Source organism: Typopeltis vanoorti, chromosome 24 (genome assembly GCF_054136105.1).
Source record: "Typopeltis vanoorti isolate ZY-2024b chromosome 24, IOZ_Tvanoo_1.0, whole genome shotgun sequence".
In the NCBI taxonomy this organism is placed as follows: Eukaryota; Metazoa; Arthropoda; class Arachnida; order Uropygi; family Thelyphonidae; genus Typopeltis; species Typopeltis vanoorti.
The window spans coordinates 63,955,828-63,981,438 of record NC_143572.1 but is presented as its reverse complement, the minus strand read 5'-3'; the positions used below and the strand labels follow the sequence as shown (position 1 = coordinate 63,981,438).

At 33.2% G+C, this 25,611-nt stretch overlaps 2 protein-coding genes across 3 annotated transcripts in view; one reads left to right on the top strand and one right to left on the bottom strand.

Annotated features, from left to right (window-relative positions):
* Positions 1-21,617, top strand: part of LOC150093314 (uncharacterized) — a 207,045-nt gene extending 185,428 nt beyond the window's left edge. For both annotated transcript variants that reach the window (XM_090413488.1, XM_090413487.1), the window contains 2 exons: positions 7,402-8,219; positions 20,521-21,617. In XM_090413488.1, the coding sequence (XP_090269614.1) occupies positions 7,402-8,219; positions 20,521-20,660 (958 nt within the window). In that variant the 3' untranslated portion in view covers positions 20,661-21,617. The remainder of the gene's footprint in view (positions 1-7,401; positions 8,220-20,520) is intronic.
* Positions 21,618-21,892: 275 nt separating this feature from the next.
* The window catches only part of LOC150093313 (alpha-tocopherol transfer protein-like), a 69,041-nt gene continuing 65,322 nt past the window's right edge, over positions 21,893-25,611 (bottom strand). The window contains exon 9 of the mRNA XM_090413310.1: positions 21,893-22,019. The gene's annotated coding sequence lies outside the window, so the exon portion shown is untranslated. The remainder of the gene's footprint in view (positions 22,020-25,611) is intronic.

Genomic DNA, 25,611 nt, shown 5'->3' with positions numbered 1-25,611 from the left:
ATATGTATTTCTGTGCTTCTTCTTTTGTCCCAGAGAAAATAACCTGCTGTCCTTCACAGGTCACTAGTTTCTATTCTTTTTTCTTCTGCAGTTTTAATGGTGTATAATTCACTTGCCAAAACTTTATAAACTCTTATTCTTGTATGCTTTTGAACTTGGTTAGGTTTGAAAATATTATTGATTCTTGTTATCTTTAGAAAATTTGAAATTTTGATGTCAATGTCAGCTTCTTTTTGTATATGATACAGCACATCCAAGGTATTTGAAGCAATTAATTTGTTCTAAAATTTTATTTTCAATGATTTTACTTCTGACTGGAAGTAGTCCTTTAAAAGCTGTGATTTTTGTTTTGTCTGTTAATATTTGCATTCAAAATTTTTTGGCACTTATGTTTAAATCATATATTGATTTTTGGAGTTCAACCTCACTTCTTGCTATGATTATTTGGTTCATCTGCAAACAAAAGGGTGTTATGTATAGTTCTACGATCCAGTTTAAATATCAGTTTTATATTTTCATTCCATTTCTTTACTAACTGTGTGGAAAGGCTTATGTGTTCGTCACACATGTTGAATTGGATTTTAACGGTATTGATGCGAACACAGATTGATAAGAAAATAACTATTTATTAACTTAAAAGCTAATATTTTGCTGGTATTATATCCAGCATCTTCAGAGCACACAAATAAAGTTTGTTACAATAGCAAGACAACCACAATCCGGTGTAACAGTGGGACTAGTATAAGTAATAGATAAAATACTAAATGCTTTTTAGTATTTTATCTATTACCAAAAATCCCCCTCACTATCTACCACAGAAGACTACAACAAAACTATCACCATCCCATACATTAAAAGCACATCTGAAAAGATATCTAAGGTGCTTAACAAACAGCAACTACGCACCGTATTTTAACCTTATGTGAAATTGGCAGCTCTCATCCGTTCACCTAAGGACAGATTCGCTCCTTTATTACATCCAGGAGTCAATGAAGTGCCCTGTTCATGTCGTCGAGCTTACTACGGGCAGACAGGAAGAACTTGCCTGGTCTGTAGCAAAATAAACTGTGGATATCTGCCTCAGTGAACACAAAAAATATATCCGGCACTTTCGCTATGGCAAGTTGGGTCTAGCAGACCATGCTTTGGATACCCCTGCACACAGGATCAATTGGAAAAAAACAAAAGTACTGCACAGAAGCTACAAGTCAGAGAGGTTGTTCCTGGAATCAACAGAAGCCTTAAAACATACTCCAAACCTCAACGAGTATGGTTGTATAAATCTACCAAAGATTTGGGAGACAGTTATCCTAAGACTACATTAATTTTTTTTTTTCAAAACTTTCAAAGACTACTATTTGGACTAGTATTTTCCAGCAAGCAATATTGCTGTATTGCTTGTTGGATTTTTTTTTTAATTAATTTATTTTTTAAACTTAGATGGTGCCTAATTAGGACTTTAGTCTTGTGTTACACCAGATTGTGTTTGTCTTGCTATTGTAACAAACTTCGTTTGTGTGCTCTGAAGATGCTGAATATAATACCAGCAAAATATTAGCTTTTAAGTTAATAAATAGTTATTTTCTTATCAATCTGTGTTCGCATCAATACCGTTAAAATCCATTTCAACATTTCAATTCAATTCATCTATATAGATATTAAATAACATAACAGTGGTGGCATTGGGCATCCTTGATAGACCTCTCTGTTTATTGATTTCCATTCTGTAACTTTTTCATTGATTCTTACTGCTGTTTGGTTGTTCTGCTATTTAGTTATTGCAGCAAGCAGCTGATTTGAATGTTTAGATTCTTGAGTATGGTCCACAGTTTGTTCCTTAAGACTCTGTCAAAAGCTATCTGGCACTCTGCAAATGCTATGTGCATTTCTGTGTTGTATTCATAATGTTTTTCTATTATAATTTTTAATGTGAAAGCTGGGTCAATGCACGATCATCTTTTCAAAAGCCATTTTGTTCTTCACAAAATTTATCTTCTACATATGATTTAAGTTTTGAAGTTAATATTCATGCATATAACTTACAACTAGTATTTAAAAGACTTATTTCTCTGTAGTTTTCATTCTCAGTTGGCATTTATTGCCTTTTTATATATTGGGATGAGAATTGCCTTATTCCAACTTTCTGGGATTTTTCCTTGCTGCCAGATATTGTTAAATAATTTTAAAAGTCATTTGATGAATATGATGCTTGCATATTTTATAAGTTCTATGTTTATTCCATCTTCTCCAGGGTATTTTCCTGATTTGCTTTGCTGTATTGCTTGTTGGATTTCTTGTAATGTTATTTCTTCTACTCTATAGTTAGTAGTAAGCATTATGTCAGTTTTAGCTTCATTTGTAAAAATTTGATAGTAAAGATTATATTTTTACTATCTTGCCATATGGTTTGGGAGAAGTCCAGCCAGGTTTTCTCTTTCATTATTTCAAGTTTCACTTTTTCTTTTACCTGCTTATTCATATTCCTCAGAATTTTGTATGTATTTGGTCTCTTCACTGTAAGATCTCTTTCCAATTTCATTATGAAGTTATCCCATGTTTCTCTATTCTTTTTTCAACATGCATTTTTTTTTTTTTTTTGCTATTAATCTTGTATTTATAATTACTTTTTGCTTCTAGCGATTTTGTGTTTATTCATTGTTTATATGCTTCTTTCTTATCTTTGATTATTGTTTCAATGTTTTCATCCGTTTCTTATTCTCTTTCTCCTCTTCCATACTTTTTGTTCCGAGGCATTCTTTTGCATTTATTAATACATTTTTTAACTGATTCCTTTCTATCTCTATATCATCATTTTCTTTTATTTCCTCTAGTTTTCTATTTATTCTTTGCTAATAAAGATAGCTGATACTTTTATCATCCAAGAATTGAACTCTAAATGATTCCTGGAGATTTCTCTTAGCACTGATTTGGTTCATTGTAAACCATCTTGGGGGTATTCTTAAGGACTTACGGCATGCATATACGTAATGTGAAAACATAGATACATTGTACCGTATGGCATATGGTATTTTATGTACAGTATTTGTCTGTCTGTCAGAAACATCTTCAAGAACTAGCAGATTGAAAATGTTGGAAATCAGATTTTAAAAAATATATATATATATGTATTTAATTAAAAAAACAACTAATTGTTATAAAAGTTGTTTTGGAAAAATATGAAATCAGTCTTTGGGATACTAAAAATTTTGAATTATATATTTTGCAAATAAATGTTATACAGTTATCTGGAACAAATTTGTAGTAGAAACATAAGAAGTTTGTGATTTTTATTTTTTTTCTATGCAAATAAGTGTTATGCAACTAAACAATATGGCATACTCTTAAAAATGATTCCAATATAAGTCAGTAGGGTTACAAACTAAGAGATTTGCTGATATTATGCAGATGTCACAATTAGAATAATAAACAACCATGCTTTGTGCTATATTTGACTTTTGTGAAAATTTAAACTTTACACATTTAAATTAGCATATTTCTCATACCATGTGCATCTAAGTACTGGTTAGCTGAGTGAACAGAATGTGAGTTCAAATCCCACTGCAAGCACAAATGCTTGCATAATTCTGAGTGGTTAACTGTTTGCATCATTCAGTGCAAGATCCCTCATTTATTAATAGCCTGAAATGGCTTGGTCTCTAGGACAGGGTTTATTTTCAGATTATCTTATCTTTAACCTACCCACACAAGTACATTAGAACCATGTGAGGGGAGGAGGGAGTTAAGGGATTCACATTTAAAAAAATTATAATTAAATAAAAATTTTGAATGATATTCATACAAATGTTACAAAAGTACTTTCTTTCCTTGTAAATTTTTAAATTTTAGGAAAAGCATTTTGCCTGAAAGCTGCAAAAGGCAGCTACAATGTATATACTAATCATTTAAAATAATACTTTGAATCAGTAAATTTATGTTTCCTCATAATGGTTAGTAGGAAAGGCCTGGATTCGAATCCTGTCTATAACTGTTATAAGGTCTTTTCAACTGTACATGAATTGTCTGGTCCCATACTGAGGTGGCAGGCTTTTTCCTCCAAGGAAACTTGGGTTTTTCATCCTGCTAGGCAAAAGAATCTGCACAGTTAATAAATAATAAATATGACACACTGACCTTATAAATTAATTTGCTTTGACCATAAATCTGAAAACAACCAGCTGAACTTCATAGATATAAACATTTAAAGATGGCTGCCAGGTGGGAGGAACTTCATTGCTCAGAGCAGTTTTATAAACTTTCCCATTATTTTAGTTGGCTTTATATAACATACTTAAAAATCCAGCTGGTCACTTCTCTGGATTATGTGTTTTTATATGTTTTCCTAAGTTAATTAAATGCGTAATAACTGTATGTGACCAAATTCTTATGCTGTTGGTAAGAGACAGATAGTCATCAAAAAAAAAAAGTCCAATAATAAGGCTTAAGAGAATCTTAATCAACAGTAACACAAAAGGAAAGAGACATTAGTAACCAGGATTTGAACTTGTATTTTAATTTGTCTTTAACCTCCCTCCCTTCCCACACGCACACACACACAATTAATGAGCAGCACTTTTATCTAAAGGGCTACTCATTCTTCTTATTATTATGCTATCTTCTATCGAAGGTCAGCAACCATCTTGGCAAACAAACTGCGCTCTTGTGCTAATCTGAGCAGTTGTGCACTGCTCTTTCCTTTCCACGTCTTGATGTTGTCAAACCATGATATTCTTTTTCTTCCTCTAGTTCCTTTGCCATCAATTCTTCCTACAAAAATAGTTTGTAGAAGTTGGTATTTGCTGTTTCTCATGATGTGGCCAAGATACGATGTTTTTCATTTCTTGATTATTTGTACAAGATGTTTAGCTTTGCCAATGGATTTTAAGACCTCTTCATTGGTAATTTTTTCTGTCCATGATATCTTTAGCATTCTTCTGTATAGCCACATCTCAAAGGCTTCGATTTTCTTGATGGTTGTCGCCTTCAATGTCCATGTTTCAACTCCATAGAGCAAAATAGACCACACATAGCATTCGGCATCTGACTTCCATGTTTAGGTCTTTATTGCAGAATAGTGTTCTCATTTTCATGAAGGACTGCTGTGCAACTTCAATCCTTGTCTTTATATCTATTTCAGGATTCCACCTTTCATCCAAGATATTTATATCTTGACACTTGATCGATATTTTTCCCATTGAGTGTCAGTTTCATTGATGAGGCTGAATGTTTGCTGATGATCATGTATTTTGTCTTGTTGATGTTTATATTTATTCCCATTCTTTGGCTTTCTATGTATACTCTGTCAATGAGTTTTTGGAGATCCATAATGTTATCTGCTACTCATTAATTAAGTTAAATGGATTATTTGAATATATTCTTAAGAGCATGACACTTCAATTGAGGATCATCTCTAATGGGAGGACAGTCCATTGGACAAGTTTTTTAGCATTAATATCAAATAATAAAACAAGAATCAAGAAAAAAAAAATTTATTACATTTGAGATTCAAAGATTCCATGAATATCTGTTTCATAATAAGATCATAAGACAATCTTACAAAATAAAGAATGGAGGTGTTGGTTTTTCCCTTTCAGTCATTTCCGACCCTAGGTGATTTTGTAGGCATGAACCACAAAGTGTTCCTGGTGAGATTTTTACAGGGTAGTTCACCATTGCTCCCCCCCCCCCCCCATTTTATCTGGGCTTGGGACCAGCATATGGCTGGGATGTATTCATAACTGTAATCCATGTGTGTTCACGGACTGGTCTGCCTGTTCTGAGGGATGAAAAACCGGAGTTTCCAGATGAAAAAATCTCCTACCCCCCATATGAGACTGGCTAACTCAGCTTTCATCAAAAAATACCAGATAAAGGTTTATCACGTCACTGACGGGAATCAAACCCAGGTCTTTCTGGGGGACTAATGTTAAATAAATATTTAATTATGAAATTTTCACCCATATATCATAAGCATCCTTGGTACAAAAATAGAACAAGATAAACAAGCACATCAACAGAAAGATTCCAAAAAGCCCTGCAACAGCTTTAATAAAATAATAAACTTTTTATCATAGAGCAGTGCAAGATTGAAATGACTTACCTTTGGAGATGGTGAGTGCAGGCAGTGTGTGAATGAATTCAAGAACAGAAATGGCAGCCAGTATAGGTAATATGTGGTCTTTCTTTCAGTGAGTCCCTGAATTGCTTGAGATCTCTGATAGTAATAATTCCTACTTCATGTTTTATTTATTTTATTTTTATTATCTGGCTTGTTGTTTTAAGTCAAGTTTCCTTCTTATATCTAACAGTGTTTTCTGGTAACTCCTGGTATCTCTTTGCTATTAACGGTGATTTTTGGACTGGAGTCATTTTATCCATTGTTTTTTCCTGACACAATGCTAATATTTTCTGAAACATTCAGAATAGTGGGAGATAAAGCTCTGTGTAGAAGTTTGCTCCTCTTTGGTATTACAAACCTGACTGGACTCGGTATTTCATCACTTGCATTTTGTATTTTTCCTTCATTTTTCTTTTTTAACGGTGATTTTTGGACTGGAGTCATTTTATCCATTGTTTTTTCCTGACACAATGCTAATATTTTCTGAAACATTCAGAATAGTGGGAGATAAAGCTCTGTGTAGAAGTTTGCTCCTCTTTGGTATTACAAACCTGACTGGACTCGGTATTTCATCACTTGCATTTTGTATTTTTCCTTCATTTTTCTTTTGATATACTTTGTATATACATATTGAACCTTTTAATTTTTCTGCAATCACTATGCCTATGTAGCCCTGTGGAAATTATATTTGCATCCATAGCACTTGAGTACCCCCCCCCTCCCAAAAAAGACTGCCATTATAAGTGATTATTATATAATGTAATTATATTACATTATATATACACTGAATAGAGGAACTTGTTCTAAGTCCTCTTTGACTAGGTCCTGAGTTAGTCTATTGCTAGCACGATTAAGTAAGGTTTTTCTCCTCCCAAAAACTCAGTTTTTAACCCTGCATCTAAAAAAAAAGAAAATCAACCATGGACTTCACATTATCACAGATAACTATGGATGTTTAGATTTAGGGCCACAAGATGGCAGCAACTGGAAAATTTTTGATTCATTGATAACCTGAGTTCACTATTACTGAAGTCTTGAAGGACAGAGACTATTACCTGTGTTCAGAAAGTTAATTAATGGAGCTCTGTCTGCTCTCTTTGTAGAACAAAAGACATTAGAGGATTTTTATAGGTGATGAGTTCACAACACAGTAACTTTTCCTTTGTAAATGACAGACTGAAATTTATGATAAATTTAGTTTTTTTTTTGTATATTATTTTTAACAGCTTGATTTTTTTAAAATAAGCATTAATGTTTTATTATTATTATTATTATTTGTGTTATAGTGCAGAAAATCATGAGGATTTAAAGTTGTGGTCTAAGCCATCCATGGGAGAAACCGAAGTGACCAAAAGTGAGTCAAAAAAGCTAGATAGTAAAGATTTCCTTAAAGAAGAAGCCAAATCTTTTCCAATTGTTTCTCTTGGCCAGAATGAAAATATAGGTTCATCATCTTTAGATGACAAACTGCTAATGCATCGAGACCTTGCAGCATTTGATCATTCTTATTTTTCTCCAAAAGAAGAAAAAATTACAGATTTGAATACAGTTTCCTTGATGGCCTCCCAAGATGAATCAAGAAGTGATGATAGCACAGGAGGCTTTGATATAACTAATCATAATCCAGAAACAAAGGTTGACACATCTCTTTTATTTCCACTTGATAATGTGGAATCTAGTGATGTTCCAAATATACCTTCAGAGCGTGATGTAAATGGTATATTTTCAGAACAGAACTTAGTCTCTGAAGTTGACACTACAATTGAAAATCCATCACATGTATCATCAATAAAAGTTAACAAAACAGAAGAAAATGATGTATTAATGAATAATGCTTCCATAGATGTAAAATCAGAAGTAATAAGTATGTCGCCACAAGCACAAGAAACAGTAACAACTGAAAATTCTATTGAAACTAAAGAAATATGGCCCACCTCTGCATCAGTATCAAGAAAGAAAACAGAAATAGGTGGTACAGAAGTTAAAAGTCAGGTACATATGCAATCTGAAATATCTGTTTGCAAAAGGAACCTTCTTGACCATATTTCTTACTTGCATAATGAACTGGAAATGAGACTAAATGCAGTAGATGAACAACTTATAGGTAAGCTTTACTTAAGGCTTTATTAATTTTTGGGGGGGAGGGAATAGTCAATCTTCTCAAGTATACCTTTCATGTTATACAGAAATATATGTAAATTTCATTATTTTTAGGAGCATTAAGAAATAAAATTTTCAGTGATGCAGCTCCTGGAACTATTAAAAGCCATAAAAATAGTCAGAAATTTATATCATTAGCATACTCCATAATTTTATTAATAAATTTAGTGAAAAAAAAAATCATTTCTTTTGTTTGTGCATGAAAACTATAAATAAATGAAAATGATACATATGTATTAGTTTAAATATATATATATATATATATATATTTAGATAGAAAGTAGAAATAGAGATAGAAATATAAGATCTGATTATGTTGGAATCTTGACAGGTAACAGATTGATTTGGAGGAAAATTGTAGATAGGAAGTTAGTAACAATGTAAATTTTTCATGTAGCTATCATATCCTGTACACTCCTTGAAGAGTACATGGCAGGAATTTGATGATGATGATATATATAGAAGATAATGACTTCACATTAACCAGGACCATGGCCTTATCCAGTTATGTGAATAATTCTTCTGATTCCAATGACCATCAGTCCACTATATACTGAGTAAACTGGGATAGATCTGAAATTATTATTTATAAATGCTATGATGAACTTGAAAGAAAAATCTTAAAATCAACAGAAATTGCACTAAATCCAGTTCATCTTAATGTCAATCTCAGCCATAACCTTTCTGATTGTTACTCCTCTGCTATTCAGCTATGGCATATTGTCGTGACGTTCTATTTTCATATTATGTTCTAAATCCGCCATCTTGGTTCAAGTCACTCTTATCAATATAACACTTAATCGCAAATTGATCACCGATCCAAAAAATAGAGAAATTTATAATTATACTGCGCCACCCTATTTTTAGATTAGTCTATATAATATAGTAGGATCAATTCTTAATTAAGTTAGCAGTCTTCTCATTAGTTTAGGCCGAATTATTTACTATTCCACTTGGGGTTCCCGCAAGATTCGAATATTTATGAACGGTGCAATAAAAAGGAATTCAGGCAAACACAATAATTAGATTAACAAAATAAAACATTTAATATATGATATATAACAAATACAAGAATTCTACCTTCAAATGAAACAATACAAATAACTTAATACATCTTGCTAAGTCACTCATTCCAATTCAATGTTTTAAACCTTAACATACAATTAACAGCTTCAAAATTACAAGTTTTCTTAACTCAAGTTAATACAACAAAACTTCTCATTTGATCAGTCTGCACACATCTATCAGTTGTACTTAATGTTTAAATTCACAGCAGGCACTAATCAAGGTAGACAATATTCCAAACAATCTTATTTCGGACCTTGAACTTCGAAGATAATAGTTAATGTTAGAATAAACAAACATGTATGACTACTCTTACCAGATACAATCTTCAATACATCAATCTATTGCGAGCACACTTATAAATTAACTTATTTGAGCTAGCGGAACACATTAAATAAAATTCTTCAACGATTTTAGCTGAACTACTGTTAATTGCGCTTCACTACTCTAAACAAAACACATCAATAAGGCACTGATATCTTTCCTTGTTTACTTTTCTGAAACTAGATAAATTCATTATATTCTTCTCAGGGCAACACAGAATTAAGACGTAATCCTAGACTAACTGGAACTAATCAGAATTTTTCATTGAATGTCCAGTTCTTTATTTATCCGATTACGACATCAATTTTCCTCTATAACCACAGCTTATTTCACTTGCAGCTAAGTATATGATTCACTATGTTTTGGCTCACTTCTCAACACTATTCTCATGAATTTCTGCCCTAGAGAACTTATAATTTTCTTTCACTTCCTTGCTTATATCCTACTTTCCTTCAGGCTCCGCAAAACTCTCTCTTCTCTCTAATTAATAATCCTCTCCTATTTCTTTTCCAACCCTTTCAGTCCGAAGGTCACGCTGTATTCGACTCGTGCTTGTTTGTTTCATGCGTCTCCATGACAACGCATGAACGTAAACATTTCGCTAATGTAACACAACGCTCTACTCTTACATAAGTGATTACATAACGTTAAATTTTCACAAATAAGAATAAACAGAATATTTGAGCTACTTAATCAGCGCTCTTTCATTACGTATACAATTATTTATAATACACTTTTCGTTACTTTACATATATATTTAGTTATCATAAATTTCTACACATATTATTATTTAATAAATTAATAGTAGGTTAAGTTTACAATAAATATTTAAATAGTAATCCTTAATTAAGGAACAATAAATCTTTATACAAATTATGATTAATACATAATATGTAATGTTAAATGTGAATAAAAAAAAATAAATTACACAACATAGTTTCATTCACAATTTAACATAGGCTCACCCTTCCTTTTAAAAAAAAAAAATTTTATTATAAGAAAAAAATTTTTTTTTTTTTTTTATACTAGGCTCCTTCACGGAAGGACTGGATTACACATTTCCTTTCCGATTCCTCAAGTAGTACCTAGTTTGACTGAAACTTGGTTCCTTATTATGTTTAATGTATTTATTCTCTTTTACATTTTCATTAAATCTCTTATCACTATCATTATCAATTTTTGTGTGTCTTCTATGTCTGTAGTAAGGGATTGTCTCTTCCGAATTAAATTCACGTTTTCTATTACTAGAATTAAGTTTTAGCTGTTTCACTACTTGGTGATTTGTTCCATTATATAGATTGGTTATTTTACCAAAATTGACTTCAACTGTTATCTCACTATTAGTGGTAATTTCTGCTTTAGGCTTTGTCACTACCACTTGTTGTTCATCCATGACAAGTGGTGTGTCAGACTGAACGTGCACATGTGAGTTATCATCACTATCTCTTTTAGATGATTGATTCACAGCCGACTTTTCTTTAGTAGATGGTCCTGATTCAGGTGGCAATCTAAACTGTTTTGTTTGATACTTAGTCTTATCACAATCATGAATTTCATTTCTTCTGGTATATCTCCTCTTGTTCATCAGGAATATTTCCTTCTTAGAAAAGTCACAAGAAAACTGATATCTTGATAAGAAGTTTGTTCCCAAGATAATGTGAGAACTTAGATTGGAAGTAGTGGGGACAACAAGTAGGTCTTGCCACACGTACAGTCCAAATTCAGGTAGGTATATTCTTGCTCGAAGTTTCTCATATGCCACAGAGTTTGAGTCTGAGAGAGAAGTAATCCTTACAGGTTGTCTCAGCTTGGCAGTGCTCTTCCACAGTTTGTTCTTTAAGGTTAGGAAATAATCCATCCTGATGGTAGAGGCATTGCATCCTGTATCTAATAAAATGTCACATTTAGAGCCCAGGATATCACCTCTAATTCTCATCATTCTCTCATTAGATGCTTGATATTTCTGAATTCTGTTATTTCTCCTGTGGGTCACATATCCAAATTTTGAGTTCCATCTGTTGTTATAGTAGTTTTCCTTGTTATGGAAACAGTTCCTGGCATAATGTCCAAGTTTGTTGCAATTATAACATTTAACAGGATTTCTTTGTTTTATATCTGTCTTGGATTGAGGAATAGCAGACATTTGTTGTCTAACATCATCTAATCCTCGGATTACTTTATCTAGACTATCTAAAATAGGTTGGCTTTGTTTTTCAACTTCATGTTTGATCATCTCATTAATTTTATTTGTAGTGGGGTTTTGATTTTCTTGAGATTTCAAGGTAATAGTCGACAATTGCTTTATAACTTCATCAAGACTACTTAATATTGGCTGATTCAATTTATTCACCTCCTGGTGAATTAAAGTTTTTACTTCTGTCATCAGTTTCTTGTCCAATTGCTCTTTATTTTCAGTCATGCAGCTCACACTACTTAAATTTTCTCCAATTTTATCTGCCTTTCCTTTTTCAACCTTACTTCTCTTCTCTATTTCTGATTGGTTGAAGGAAGTGTCAGTCTTATTCACAAGATTTACATTGGTTGAGGGATAAAGGTCTCCTAATATTTGTTCTCTTTCCTTGACAGTTTTGACACACTCTTCTAAGGTGGAAATTTTCTTCTTATAGGCTGTTTCTCGCAATTCTTGCCTAAGACCTTGTCTAAATTGTTGGAATACTGCCCAATCTAAGTGAGGTTTATCTTCAGCAGTAACATTCAAACTGTTAGCCAATGTTAATAAACGATTGTGGAAATCAGTAACAGTCTCCTTATCCTTTTGAATAATTTTCTGTAATTTCCATAAATTAGGACCTACACTTCTAAGTTTACAAAATTGGGATAACAAAGTTTCCTTAAATTTTGAATACTCAAAAGTTTCCCGAAGTATTGGAGAAGAATATAAGAATGTTTTTGCTTTACCTATTAATTTACTTCTAATCAAAACTAGCAATTGAAAATCAGTCCAACTAGCTATCTCTCTAAGTTTTTCAACATAGGTAAAGAAAAATAGTACATCATCTGATTCTTCACCTGAAAATTGGGGAAAAACCTGTTGTGGGTTTACCGTACGAAAAAATTCACTATCATTCATTTCAGAGCTTGATGTAACAGCCATAGTGATTAATAAATTACTAATTCAATTAATATAATCTTTCTACTTTAAAATAAACTTTTATCTTTGCCTGACTCCAGATTATAACCAGTTCACTGTGATTTATTTAATTTACTTTCTAAAATTTCAGGGAGCATTTCTATGATTGTTATCACTAAAACTAAACTCAATTTCTTAACTTATAGTTGTTAAATTCAATTCTTATCGATTAAATCACATCCTGTCGGCTGCGCCATTTGTTGCGACGTTCTATTTTCATATTATGTTCTAAATCCGCCATCTTGGTTCAAGTCACTCTTATCAATATAACACTTAATCGCAAATTGATCACCGATCCAAAAAATAGAGAAATTTATAATTATACTGCGCCACCCTATTTTTAGATTAGTCTATATAATATAGTAGGATCAATTCTTAATTAAGTTAGCAGTCTTCTCATTAGTTTAGGCCGAATTATTTACTATTCCACTTGGGGTTCCCGCAAGATTCGAATATTTATGAACGGTGCAATAAAAAGGAATTCAGGCAAACACAATAATTAGATTAACAAAATAAAACATTTAATATATGATATATAACAAATACAAGAATTCTACCTTCAAATGAAACAATACAAATAACTTAATACATCTTGCTAAGTCACTCATTCCAATTCAATGTTTTAAACCTTAACATACAATTAACAGCTTCAAAATTACAAGTTTTCTTAACTCAAGTTAATACAACAAAACTTCTCATTTGATCAGTCTGCACACATCTATCAGTTGTACTTAATGTTTAAATTCACAGCAGGCACTAATCAAGGTAGACAATATTCCAAACAATCTTATTTCGGACCTTGAACTTCGAAGATAATAGTTAATGTTAGAATAAACAAACATGTATGACTACTCTTACCAGATACAATCTTCAATACATCAATCTATTGCGAGCACACTTATAAATTAACTTATTTGAGCTAGCGGAACACATTAAATAAAATTCTTCAACGATTTTAGCTGAACTACTGTTAATTGCGCTTCACTACTCTAAACAAAACACATCAATAAGGCACTGATATCTTTCCTTGTTTACTTTTCTGAAACTAGATAAATTCATTATATTCTTCTCAGGGCAACACAGAATTAAGACGTAATCCTAGACTAACTGGAACTAATCAGAATTTTTCATTGAATGTCCAGTTCTTTATTTATCCGATTACGACATCAATTTTCCTCTATAACCACAGCTTATTTCACTTGCAGCTAAGTATATGATTCACTATGTTTTGGCTCACTTCTCAACACTATTCTCATGAATTTCTGCCCTAGAGAACTTATAATTTTCTTTCACTTCCTTGCTTATATCCTACTTTCCTTCAGGCTCCGCAAAACTCTCTCTTCTCTCTAATTAATAATCCTCTCCTATTTCTTTTCCAACCCTTTCAGTCCGAAGGTCACGCTGTATTCGACTCGTGCTTGTTTGTTTCATGCGTCTCCATGACAACGCATGAACGTAAACATTTCGCTAATGTAACACAACGCTCTACTCTTACATAAGTGATTACATAACGTTAAATTTTCACAAATAAGAATAAACAGAATATTTGAGCTACTTAATCAGCGCTCTTTCATTACGTATACAATTATTTATAATACACTTTTCGTTACTTTACATATATATTTAGTTATCATAAATTTCTACACATATTATTATTTAATAAATTAATAGTAGGTTAAGTTTACAATAAATATTTAAATAGTAATCCTTAATTAAGGAACAATAAATAATCTTTATACAAATTATGATTAATACATAATATGTAATGTTAAATGTGAATAAAAAAAAATAAATTACACAACATAGTTTCATTCACAATTTAACAATATCTATCGTGCAGAGAAAACTCAATGTTCTTGACCTTAAGCTTCTTGTCATGGCCTGAAGGGACAAGGACTAGAGCAGGACTTCTCTACATTAATATTAAGGCCTCTGACATGAAAGAAGTCAACTGCCTGGTCAAGGAGTTCCTGCAGGCCTACTTTAGTAGAGGCCACGAGAATCAGGTCGACAGCAAAGGCCATCACATTAAAAGATTGTGCACCAAGGGAGTAACCAATATGGTTAGGAAGAGAGTGAAGAAAACTCATCGATGATGCAGTTAAAGAAAAGAGGGACTAGAGAATCACCCTGACAAACTTCCTAAACAGTGGAAATAGGGGTCACATGGGTTCCTGTAGTGATAGAAAGGGAGCTACCAGAGTAAAGCTCCAATACATATAAAAGAAAGAGGTTTGGACATCCGGCAATAGATGGCGCTCTGAGATAGCAGGAAGGGTGATGCTGTCAAAGGTCTTTTGGAGGTCCAGGGACACCATGTAGAGAGGCCTAAGGTGGTATCAGGAATCATCAAGAAGGGAGGAAAGGACATATATGTTTTCGGCACAGCCATCCGAAGGGATAAAGGCTCTTTGGCAGAAGTCATGTTAACATGTTGTTGCAGTTTCTTAACTAAAACTTTATGGAACAAACAGAGAATCACTGGAGAAACTGTAATTGGTCTGTAGTCTGCAGCTCTAATGGCTGTGTCCTTGGGAATAAGTATAGTTCTGGAACTGCGAAGATATGGAGGAATAATTCTGGCGGATAATAAGATATCAAGTAGATCTTGCAATATCTGCAAAGGCACCTTCCATAGCCTAGATACCTGGAATCCATCAGGTCTGGAGGCAGATGAGCTAGATGGGAGAGCTGCTTTAATTTCTTCTGTAGACAATGGATGAAATATTGAAGATACGGGGATGGACTGGAGCACCTGGGGTTGATCTTGCTCTGGAAGATGAGGAGGTGGAGTAGAGAACACTATTTTCTAAAACTCTACAAAGTCCTCATGTTCTTCAAGAGGAGGAGGGAAAGTGCCATCAAGGATGGTTTAGGCGCACCTCCCTCTATTCTTCTTGTAGAAGGTTTGCATTGCTGCATAATCCCTCTTCCTTTGCTTCCATCTAGATACATTATTAGATGAACTGGGCTGAGGCTGATGTTGTACTGGCTGTTGGTTTAAAGTAGAGAATACTTCCTGGACATATTTCTCAAGACTATGAGCAACATCACGTCCACAAAGATGGGCAGAAATGACTGCTTTGAGAGAGTTATGATTATACACCAGAAGGGGAGGTTGGTCCATAGCTGAGGCAGGTCTAGAGACCAGAGCATCCTCTGTCCTTTTTGGAGGTTGGGTGGAAGAATGGAATATGTTATGGTGGACAGCACAAGAGATACAGAGATATCACCTGAACTGTCATGGGGAGGAAGCATGGCCATTTCTTGGACCAACTGCTTATAGCCAGCCTTCCTCCTGTGGCTATTGATTTCATCAGATGAACGATGTGAAAAAAACTTCACCCAGGGTCTCATTGATGTTCTTGATACCTTTTGCCAAAAGGCAAACTTCATGAGTTGCTAGGATCTTTTCTTTTTCTTTGTTCCACCATGCCTGTACACGCTCCATTCTTATAGCAGCATTGGCCTCTGATGGATGTTTGGAACTGCAGTGCACTCCACACACACCAATTGCAGTGAATGCACGATTGCAGGTAGAACAAACGAAATGTCTCATGTTTGTTGCTGCAGGAGATTGGCTGGTTACAGATATCACAAGTATTGTGATATCTGTAACCAGCCAATCTCTGCTCTGGAAGGTGCTGCTGGAACAGGTGACTGGCATATCACTGACCAAGTCCTGAACCTCGGGATCAACTCCTGAAAAATTTCCTGACTCCCACCAATCAGAGTCGAAGTCTGTTATCCTTGGATTACTTGTAGTGAGAGGAATAGCATAGTGAGCCAGTTAGTCACCCGAAGGTATCCAGAAAACGCCCCGAGGAGGCGACCCACTTGTCTGTAGTCTTTGACCAAAAGGCATGCAGCCAAGACAACCAGGCTTCGGATTCCCAAATCTAGCAGACTCACATCCCCCGTATACCACTTTTTTTTTATCTGTCAGTCAGCCATCTTCTTATCCAAGCTAATATTTTATAATCCAAAACTGTATTCTCCAATTTATGCAAGTTTCATGCTGTATTCTGTCAAAAGCCTTATCTAAAAGTATCATGGTGTATCCATTCTTCCCCTTGTCTAGTTCAATTATTATAGAATGTGAGGAAGTTGCTAAAACATGACCTTCTCTTAGTAAACCCTTGCTATTCATTGCAAATTAGAGATTCACTGTCAACCCATTTCTGAATGCAAGCCTTAATCAATTATTCCAAAATCTTCACCACCACTCCTGAGATACTGATTAGTCAATAGTTGAATACATCAGTCTTTGCACCATTCCATGTGCAATGGGATCTGTACATTCTTTCCATTCCTGTGGAATCTTCCCTGTTCTGAGACTCAAATTATATAGCCTGGTCAAATGAATAGCCAGTTCAGCTGAACACTCTTTTACCACCCATGCTGATATCCAATCAGTCCTAATTGCTGAATTGTCATTCAGTTTGTACAACAACTTTAATAATACTTCCTCTTCATACACCTGAGTTTCTTCATTCAGTGAAGAGGTAGCAGTGAACTCAATCTTGCATACACCAGGTTGATAACTTTTAGCAAAATGGGCATTTATTAATTGAACAACCTCTTCTGCATTTGTCACCCTCACTCCATCTGCATTCAGAAGAGTTATTCTTTCATATTCATTTTTTCTTTTACTTGCAGCATATCGATAAAATTCTTGTGGATTGCCTTTAGCTTGCAGAGCCTGCTGCTTATAATTTTCATAACGGACATCATCCTTATGCACACGGTATTCCTTTCACATCATCCTTTTCTTACGAATCTCTTGCTCAATAAGATTACACATCCATTTGACTCTTACCCTATTTATTCTCTGAACTCTCAGGACACATTCTGATATTGCATCACTTAAGTATTTTTTTAAATGCTTCCCATGCATTGTCAGTATTCTTCCCATTCAGCAACCAATACCAGTGAGCGATATAATTTGGAAAACATGCCAGAAGACATGCCTAAGTGAAGGCAGATTTGATAATCTTGCATGTGTATTATGTATGAAGAACAGCTCTTAAAAAATAATAATTATAACTATTATCCAAAGAATGCATCATCACAAGCTAAAAAGATGAGATTTGGCTCAAACAAGTTATTTCCTGCCAAAACACGATATATTGTTGCTGTTCCAGATGTGGATAGAACGAGGGGGGGGGATCTTCATAATGCTTTATTTGTTGTCATATCAGTGAAGGATGACAAATTCTACAAACTTGAAAATGTGATGTGGAACTCATCCTCAAGAAACCAATTCATTGTTTTCTCAAACAGCTTCTGTGCATGAATGACATTTTATGAGAAGAAAATATAGTCATGTGATATCCAGCTTATAGTTGTCTTGTAGGCCAGGACTATTAAAAATGCTCATGTAAAGCAAAGTGTGAGCCAAAAAAAAAAAATTTAATCATCAGAATGTAATAGTAAATTATACAAATTAAGTGGATATTGAATCCAACATTATTTCAAAGCTGAATATATAGAAACTGCAAGAGTTTCATGCCGATTATAGAAACTATAAAAGTTTCAGCAGATCCAAACATAAGCAACTTTTCAGGACGGGCAACTCGTGGCAAAGGTGGAGTAAATTCTGATCACTTTCCTTAATATTCTCTATAATGTAGTTTAGTTAGTATTTTTTCCTTTCCTTAGTATTCTCCATAATGGAGAATACTAAGGAAAGTGATCAGGACTTACTCCACCTTTGCCACAAGTTGCCCCTGTCCTGAAAGGTTGCTTATGCTTGGATCCGCCGAAACTTTTATAGTTTCTATATTCAGCATGAAACTCTTGTAGTTTCTATATATTCGCCTTTGAAATAATGATGGATTCATTATCCACTTAATTTGTATAAATTTGCATCTCCAAAATAGTACATGTTTCTAGCTTAAGTTGTAGTGATAAATTTTAAAGCTTCATATTTTTATATTGTTTACTGTGATATACTTCTGGATGTGGATTTTCCACTTGATTACAAAGTAAATTAAACTAATTTAATTTCTGGTAAATTAAATTAACCAGAAATTATTTTTGTTGAAAATTTATTTATCACTAGGTTAGACTATAATAGATTTAGTTTAATCCTTTATCCCAGTGAGAGCAAACAAAGTTTGCGCCTGAAAATATCTTCAGGACTAAATATAGTGTTGTACTATCTTATCCAGTAAGTAGTGCAACACTAAGGCAACTCGTGGCAAAGGTGGAGCAAGCTACCAGGCACTTCTAACCCAGTATCTCCCATAATGCAAAACACATTTCCTATGTGGATATGTATACTGTTATGCATTAAAGGGATTGGCCATCTACCCAGACTAGTTTCGACCTTTATTGAGGTCTCTTCAGTGGGAGCCAGGCCCAGGGCTGGAGATACCAGGCAGAAGCAGTAGCAAGTCATCTGTGCCTATGGGAGTTGCCAAAACTGGGCCTGGCTCCCACTGAAGAGACCTCAATAAAGGTCGAAACTAGTCTGGGTAGATGGCCAATCCCTTTAATGCATAACAGTATACATATCCACATAGGAAATGTGTTTTGCATTATGGGAGATACTGGGTTAGAAGTGCCTGGTAGCTTGCTCCACCTTTGCCACGAGTTGCCTTAGTGTTGCACTACTTACTGGATAAGATAGTACAACACTATATTTAGTCCTGAAGATATTTTCAGGCGCAAACTTTGTTTGCTCTCACTGGGATAAAGGATTAAACTAAATCTATTATAGAAATTATTTTTGTTTAATCCTTTATCAAAGTGTAAGCTAATAAAGTTTGCATGTGAAATATTTCACAACTTGACTTCAGTTACCTTAGTTTTGAAATAAAAAAAAATGAAACATCTCAGTAACATGCCATACAAGAAGGGAAGACAGGTATGGACTAACACATCAATCATCTATACTAAATTACTCCATCAACTGGGATACAGCCACAATGCCCTATCTAGACAACAGTTTTCTTGCATATCGAACTAAGGAATCTGTGACCACTATTTGCTCATGTGACTCCCTCAGTAGTAACCAGGGTTTCATCTTAAATGATGCCAGATACTCTTTAATTCTTGTCTTTCAAGTTGAGAAGTAATTATTGTAACCATGAAATATCTTTTTCACTGTGGGATTTATACTCCATTCAAGATATATGTACCTATACTGATGTTGTCAGTCACAGACATTAGACCACTCTCCTTTGCCCAGATCATGTAGACATTCTATAACTTATCTCTTTTATGACAGACTACAAAAAAGATATATCCAATCACCATTCCTCACTAATTACAGATAATTTTGATCCTTAATTAGTGAGGACATTATGGCACAAATATTTATGAATAATTTCTTCTTTCTCTTTGTCTATCCATAGTAGTTGGAGAGGTTATTCAACCCCAAGCTAATATACTTTGGGTTGGACAACCTTCATTTTTTGAGTTCAGCATTAAATAACAAAAAAGAAAAAAAGAAGTATGATAGTATTTCTGTACTTACACTTTGTAGTTTTAAAATCCAGTTTTTGCAAAGTTAATGTTACAGAATTTGCATAAGGTGTTTGAAGATGAAGTGAGTTGACTGTATTAAGAGTAAGAAAGAACAAAACAATTAATTATTTAAATTAAACTTAGTTAAAACTCACTGACTTATTAAAAACTGATCTTTAGAAGAATAAAAAATGAAGATTTTATCTGATTTTTATTTTCTTTGTCATTACAGCACTGGAAACTGAAACATTCCACTCAATGAGTCACATAGGACCAGCTGGAGATCAAGATGACACAAACAAACTGTTGTCATCCCTCAAATCATTTATGAAGGACTTAAAAATTGTGAATCAGATAACATATTTTCATTAAAAAAAATTGTGATAAATTAGAGATGAAACTATCATATCAAATATTTGAAGATCCTTCATTTTTATTTCATAAAAAATACAAAATTTTTTTTATATAAAAATGTTATTGTTGAATGTATACATATGTTTTTCAAGTATGAACACAACTTGGGGATTGACATTAGGAACATCTGTTGCTTAAAAGTGATAGAATTTTTTTCATGTTTGGCATTGCTCAAAATACTGAGTATTTTTTTTTCTGCCACCTAACTGTGAGTGCTAAAAGATGATAGCAGGAAATGATGAAATCATATTCTTAAATTCGATCAACAACAACTCTTGCAACAGAAATAGCTTCAACATTGTCTTCAATGCTACTGTCACCCACTGGACAAAAAAAAGTTTCCTGAATAAATCTCACCATCAAATATTTAGAGAGCTTACATTTACATTGTAACAATAAAACCCTTTTCATTGAAATTAAGTATAACTGACAGTACAACTGAATTGTTGGGTGTTGGATATTCATATGCTCATCTCTGATTATTTTTTAAAAATTCCTCAAATATGTTTACAATTTTTAATTATCCTAATCATTATAATGTTTTATGTATTTTTTTCTATTTAGTATCTGGGTGAGTGTTCATTAGATATGTCATTATTGTGGTTCAGAACATTTTAGTAAGTATGTACAGTCACTAATTTAGAGTAACACTCTAAATTAGAATAACGTTGAGAGCGTTTCTCTCTCTCTGCATTATGTTACTACTCATTTCAAGATGCCACTAAGCTCAGTTTTGCACATTTTTAAGTATGCTTTTTATTATTGTTACAGGTTAATTTAGAGATATGTACATTATCATGTTAACTCTGCTATTTCATTTCTAATGATGTTGTCTGTTCGTTTTACATGCTGAGCAGTTCTTTTTTAATTATTAGTGCATCATTTGATATATAATAATTAAATTACTTTTTTATTGAATATTTACATATCAGATATTGTAGCATAATTTAACCAATATTTGTTTTCTTATACAAATGGTTATTTATTTAATGTTTATAAAGTTTTTAATTTATTTAAAAAATAAAATTTTCCCTATTAGATTTTTCCTCTAAATCTGTCTATAAATTGATATTACTGTGGATAGGGTTAGGATATTTGAGTTCCATAATAGCAAATAATGGTTAGCACATTCTCTTGGAAATATTGGAAATTAATTTTTAATAACAAATATACAGCAGATCTTCACTTTATGATCCCTTGCTTGTACAACTGGAAAAATTTTCCATTATGAATAAAATGACAGGCTGCAGAAGTGAGTCAATCAAGATGCAATGCTTTAACAACAGGTAGCTAACTGACTAAAACCACAGCATACAACTGAAATTAAAACATTTTAACTATGAATTAAATCTACAAGGTTTATTTTTTTATCCAGTTACTAAATTTTATGTCATAAAATTGTTATACATATCTTGTGTTTAAAAAAAAAAAGGTCTGGAAAGAGGAAGAGTGAATTTGAGAATACAAAATTCTTAAAGAAGCAGAATGCATTAACAATAAATAGGAGCGAGAGATTTTTAGTGTTCATGAATCTGGAGTGAAAGTGATGGAACTTTCCTTTAAGATTCGGTTATCTCATTCCGCAATAAGGATCATCTTAAATAATAAACAAAAAGTTTGTATTATATTATACAGTTCAAACTGTATTTCCAGGAACATAACCCCAATTCATGACACTGAACTTTGAGAAAATTAGGGTTCAATTTACAATGGTTAACAACAGTTTCTAAGAACCAATTAGTTCATAAAAGTGGAGTCTACTGTATATCTAATTTGCAAACATGGTATAATTCTTCTTTGTAGTAGATTAGAAGGGGGTAATATTAGATTTAATGACATGATCTAAAAGCATGTGCTTTGTGTTTTTCATATTTAAAAAAAAAAAAATGGGGAATAGAATATTGGTCTTATCTTGCATACTAATTGTGCTGTATGGCTGAGTAGATTATTTTGCTACCAACAGGCTGTAGATTTAACCCCACTGTGACATTATTTTGCCTATGAAGGTCTGAAGTTCTTTGGGGGGGAAAAAAAAAAGTTCAATTTTAGAACAGTTTCCTAAATTATCTAGCTATTCATCCATACAGAGTACTAATGTACTATTGAGTATTAATCTTTCATGGATACAAGTATCACGATATATATATATATGTGTATTTTTTTTTTTTTTTTTTGAAGATATCATTTAACACACACTATGCATTTTCGAACTGTTACAGTGTCAGAATTGCAGGCATGATAAAATTTTCACAACTTTCTATTATTGAATGCTTTAGGGACTTTAAAAAAAAAATTTAATTATTTGAACATAGTACGAAACTTGATTTCATTGACATGATCAAATTGTTTTACTCCTTTATATACTTCCAAGTTTAAGAGTACCTTGGCAGTCTAAACAAAGCGGTAATCCTGAACTTTCCCAATCTTGAAATGTCTGTTATTCAGATATACGTTAAGGAAGGCCTCACAGTAATCAGATTTAAGAGTTTTATAAAATTATAATTATAAATAATATTTTAATAATTGAATGACCAAATGAAAAATAAAGATATCTAAAAATATTTTACTAGTTTATAGTATTATGCTAACTAAAACTAATTAAACTGGAAAGCCATTGGTGTAATAAGAAAGCATCATTCAATTTCAGTGATTATGTGATGTATTCCATGCTGCTGTCATTACTGGATCATGTTTTGTTGTGAAATATGTCAGATTTGTATAACTACTTATTTGTAAAGCCATTGGTGTAATAAGAAAGCATCATTCAATTTCAGTGACTTATGTGATGTATTCCATGCTGCTGTCATTACTGGATCATGTTTTGTTGTGAAATATGTCAGATTTGTATAACTTGTGACTCTCTTCTATAAATGAACAGCCTGATTTGGCCAAGTGGTTTCTACCTTCTTTCCAAACTGGACTCTTTGAGTTTGGTCCTGATATGAATGGAGATAAATTTCGTTTATTTTTTGTGACCAGAAATTAAAGAAAAAAATTCCATGTTTTATCTCTAGACAGGGTTTCTGAAATATGTAAATATATATATAATATAAATAAAATATTAAAGAAATAAACAAATGCATAAAAAATCGTTTAGTCCACCCACAGTACTAATGTACTATAAGTTTTGTACATAACTCTGGGACATTTTTGAGAACACTTTTCCTAGATCTCAGTGGGAAAGACAAACTGTTTTCCTAGGTGTGAAGCAATATCCTGCTTGATTTCTATTGACATGATTTATTGGGAGTATTATAATGTACAACAAATACCTCTTAATGTGTTTTTTTAAGAGACCATTGTAAAATGCAAATTGCATATATCTACAGTTCACCTTCAAACTCACCATCTTTCCTTATCATTAATTATCTCTTCTGTTATTCTTTTAACCAAGGTCAGCATTTACTGTTGTTATAATCATTTGCTGGGCACTAAGCACCATTTTAGGGCATTATCTCTGTACCAGTTCAAGAACAGATAGATTGATTTTGTTTGTTGTTGGGGGGGGGGGGGGGGGACTTGTTTCCAAAAGAAAAACCTTGCTGCTTCTATTTAAGGTTGGCTAGATTCGTTTTGTTTTGTTTTTATAGTAATCTCAAACAAAAGAGATTATTAAACCTTTTGCTCATCCAATCACATTAGTACCATGGATAAACAGAGAGCTGAGGAGAAAGAAGAAACATAATCTCGTACATGAGAGGTTGTTCAACCTTCCTGCCTCTTAGCTCTCTCTCTCTATTCGACATGTATTGAGAAATTTCTTTTTATGTCAATACTCCTTTAATAAGTTTCTAACAGCCACCCACCCTCTTTTCCACCTATCATTTAAACCCACATACCTCAAATTAACTTAATAGGGAACATTCCACAGACCTGGTAATAATCTAACATGAACAAGGAAAAAGAAGAAACTTGTTAACAATAGGGTTTGAAAACTTACAGCACTGATGCATGAAGCAGTTCCTTAGGAAAGACCGGTTCCAAAAGATTATAATAAAAGGAATGAATGAAAAGGAAGAGGAGGGTAAAAAAGTTTTCTGTGAGTTTAGAGTTGAACTGTGAAGGAGTGTTGAATAGCTGTTGCACATGTTTTAAGATATTTTGAGGAGCACTGGGGGAATTACCAATGCTAGTTATGATTAACAGTGACCACGGAAATATTTCTAGAAAATGCAACAGAAACTCTTTGTGAAAGACAGTAGAGTGAATTAGTGAGACCCAAGAATCTAATCGCTTTCTTCTGTACTGAGTTGGATATTTTTAGGGAGCTCTTAGGAAAACTACCACAAATGTGTAAACAGTATTGAATGGATTTGTGCTTTGTATAAATTTAATAGCCCTTCAGAGGTAGAGCAATACCTTAAACAGAAGAGAAAAACCTTAATAGCCCTTCAGAGGTAAAGTAGCACCTCAAACAGAAGAGGAAAAACCTAATTTCTTGGATATTGAGTAGGCAATATTTCACATATTATTATTATATGGGTATCTCCATGGAGTCAGAAGATTCATTGCAAGAGACCTTTCGCTAACTTTTATGCACATAATATCTATCATACCTCTCCTTAAACTCGTTCACTGTCAGGGCACTCACATTTAATTCTGGCAATATATTCCACATTCGCCACTCTCTAAGCAAAAATCCTAGTCTGCACACCCTTACTAACCACATTCTTGCATAATGTCCAGGAGTGACTCTTAGCTCTCTCTCTCTATTCAACATGTATTGAGAAATTTCTTTTGCGTCAATACTCCTTTAATAAGTTTCTAACATACCCAATCTTTTCCACCTATCATTTAAACTTTGTAGCCCACACACCTCAAACTAACTTCATAGGGAACATTCCACAGACCTGTCACCAATTTGGTCACTCATATATCAGTCTTCTCCGCCACCACTTCATCCCATCCC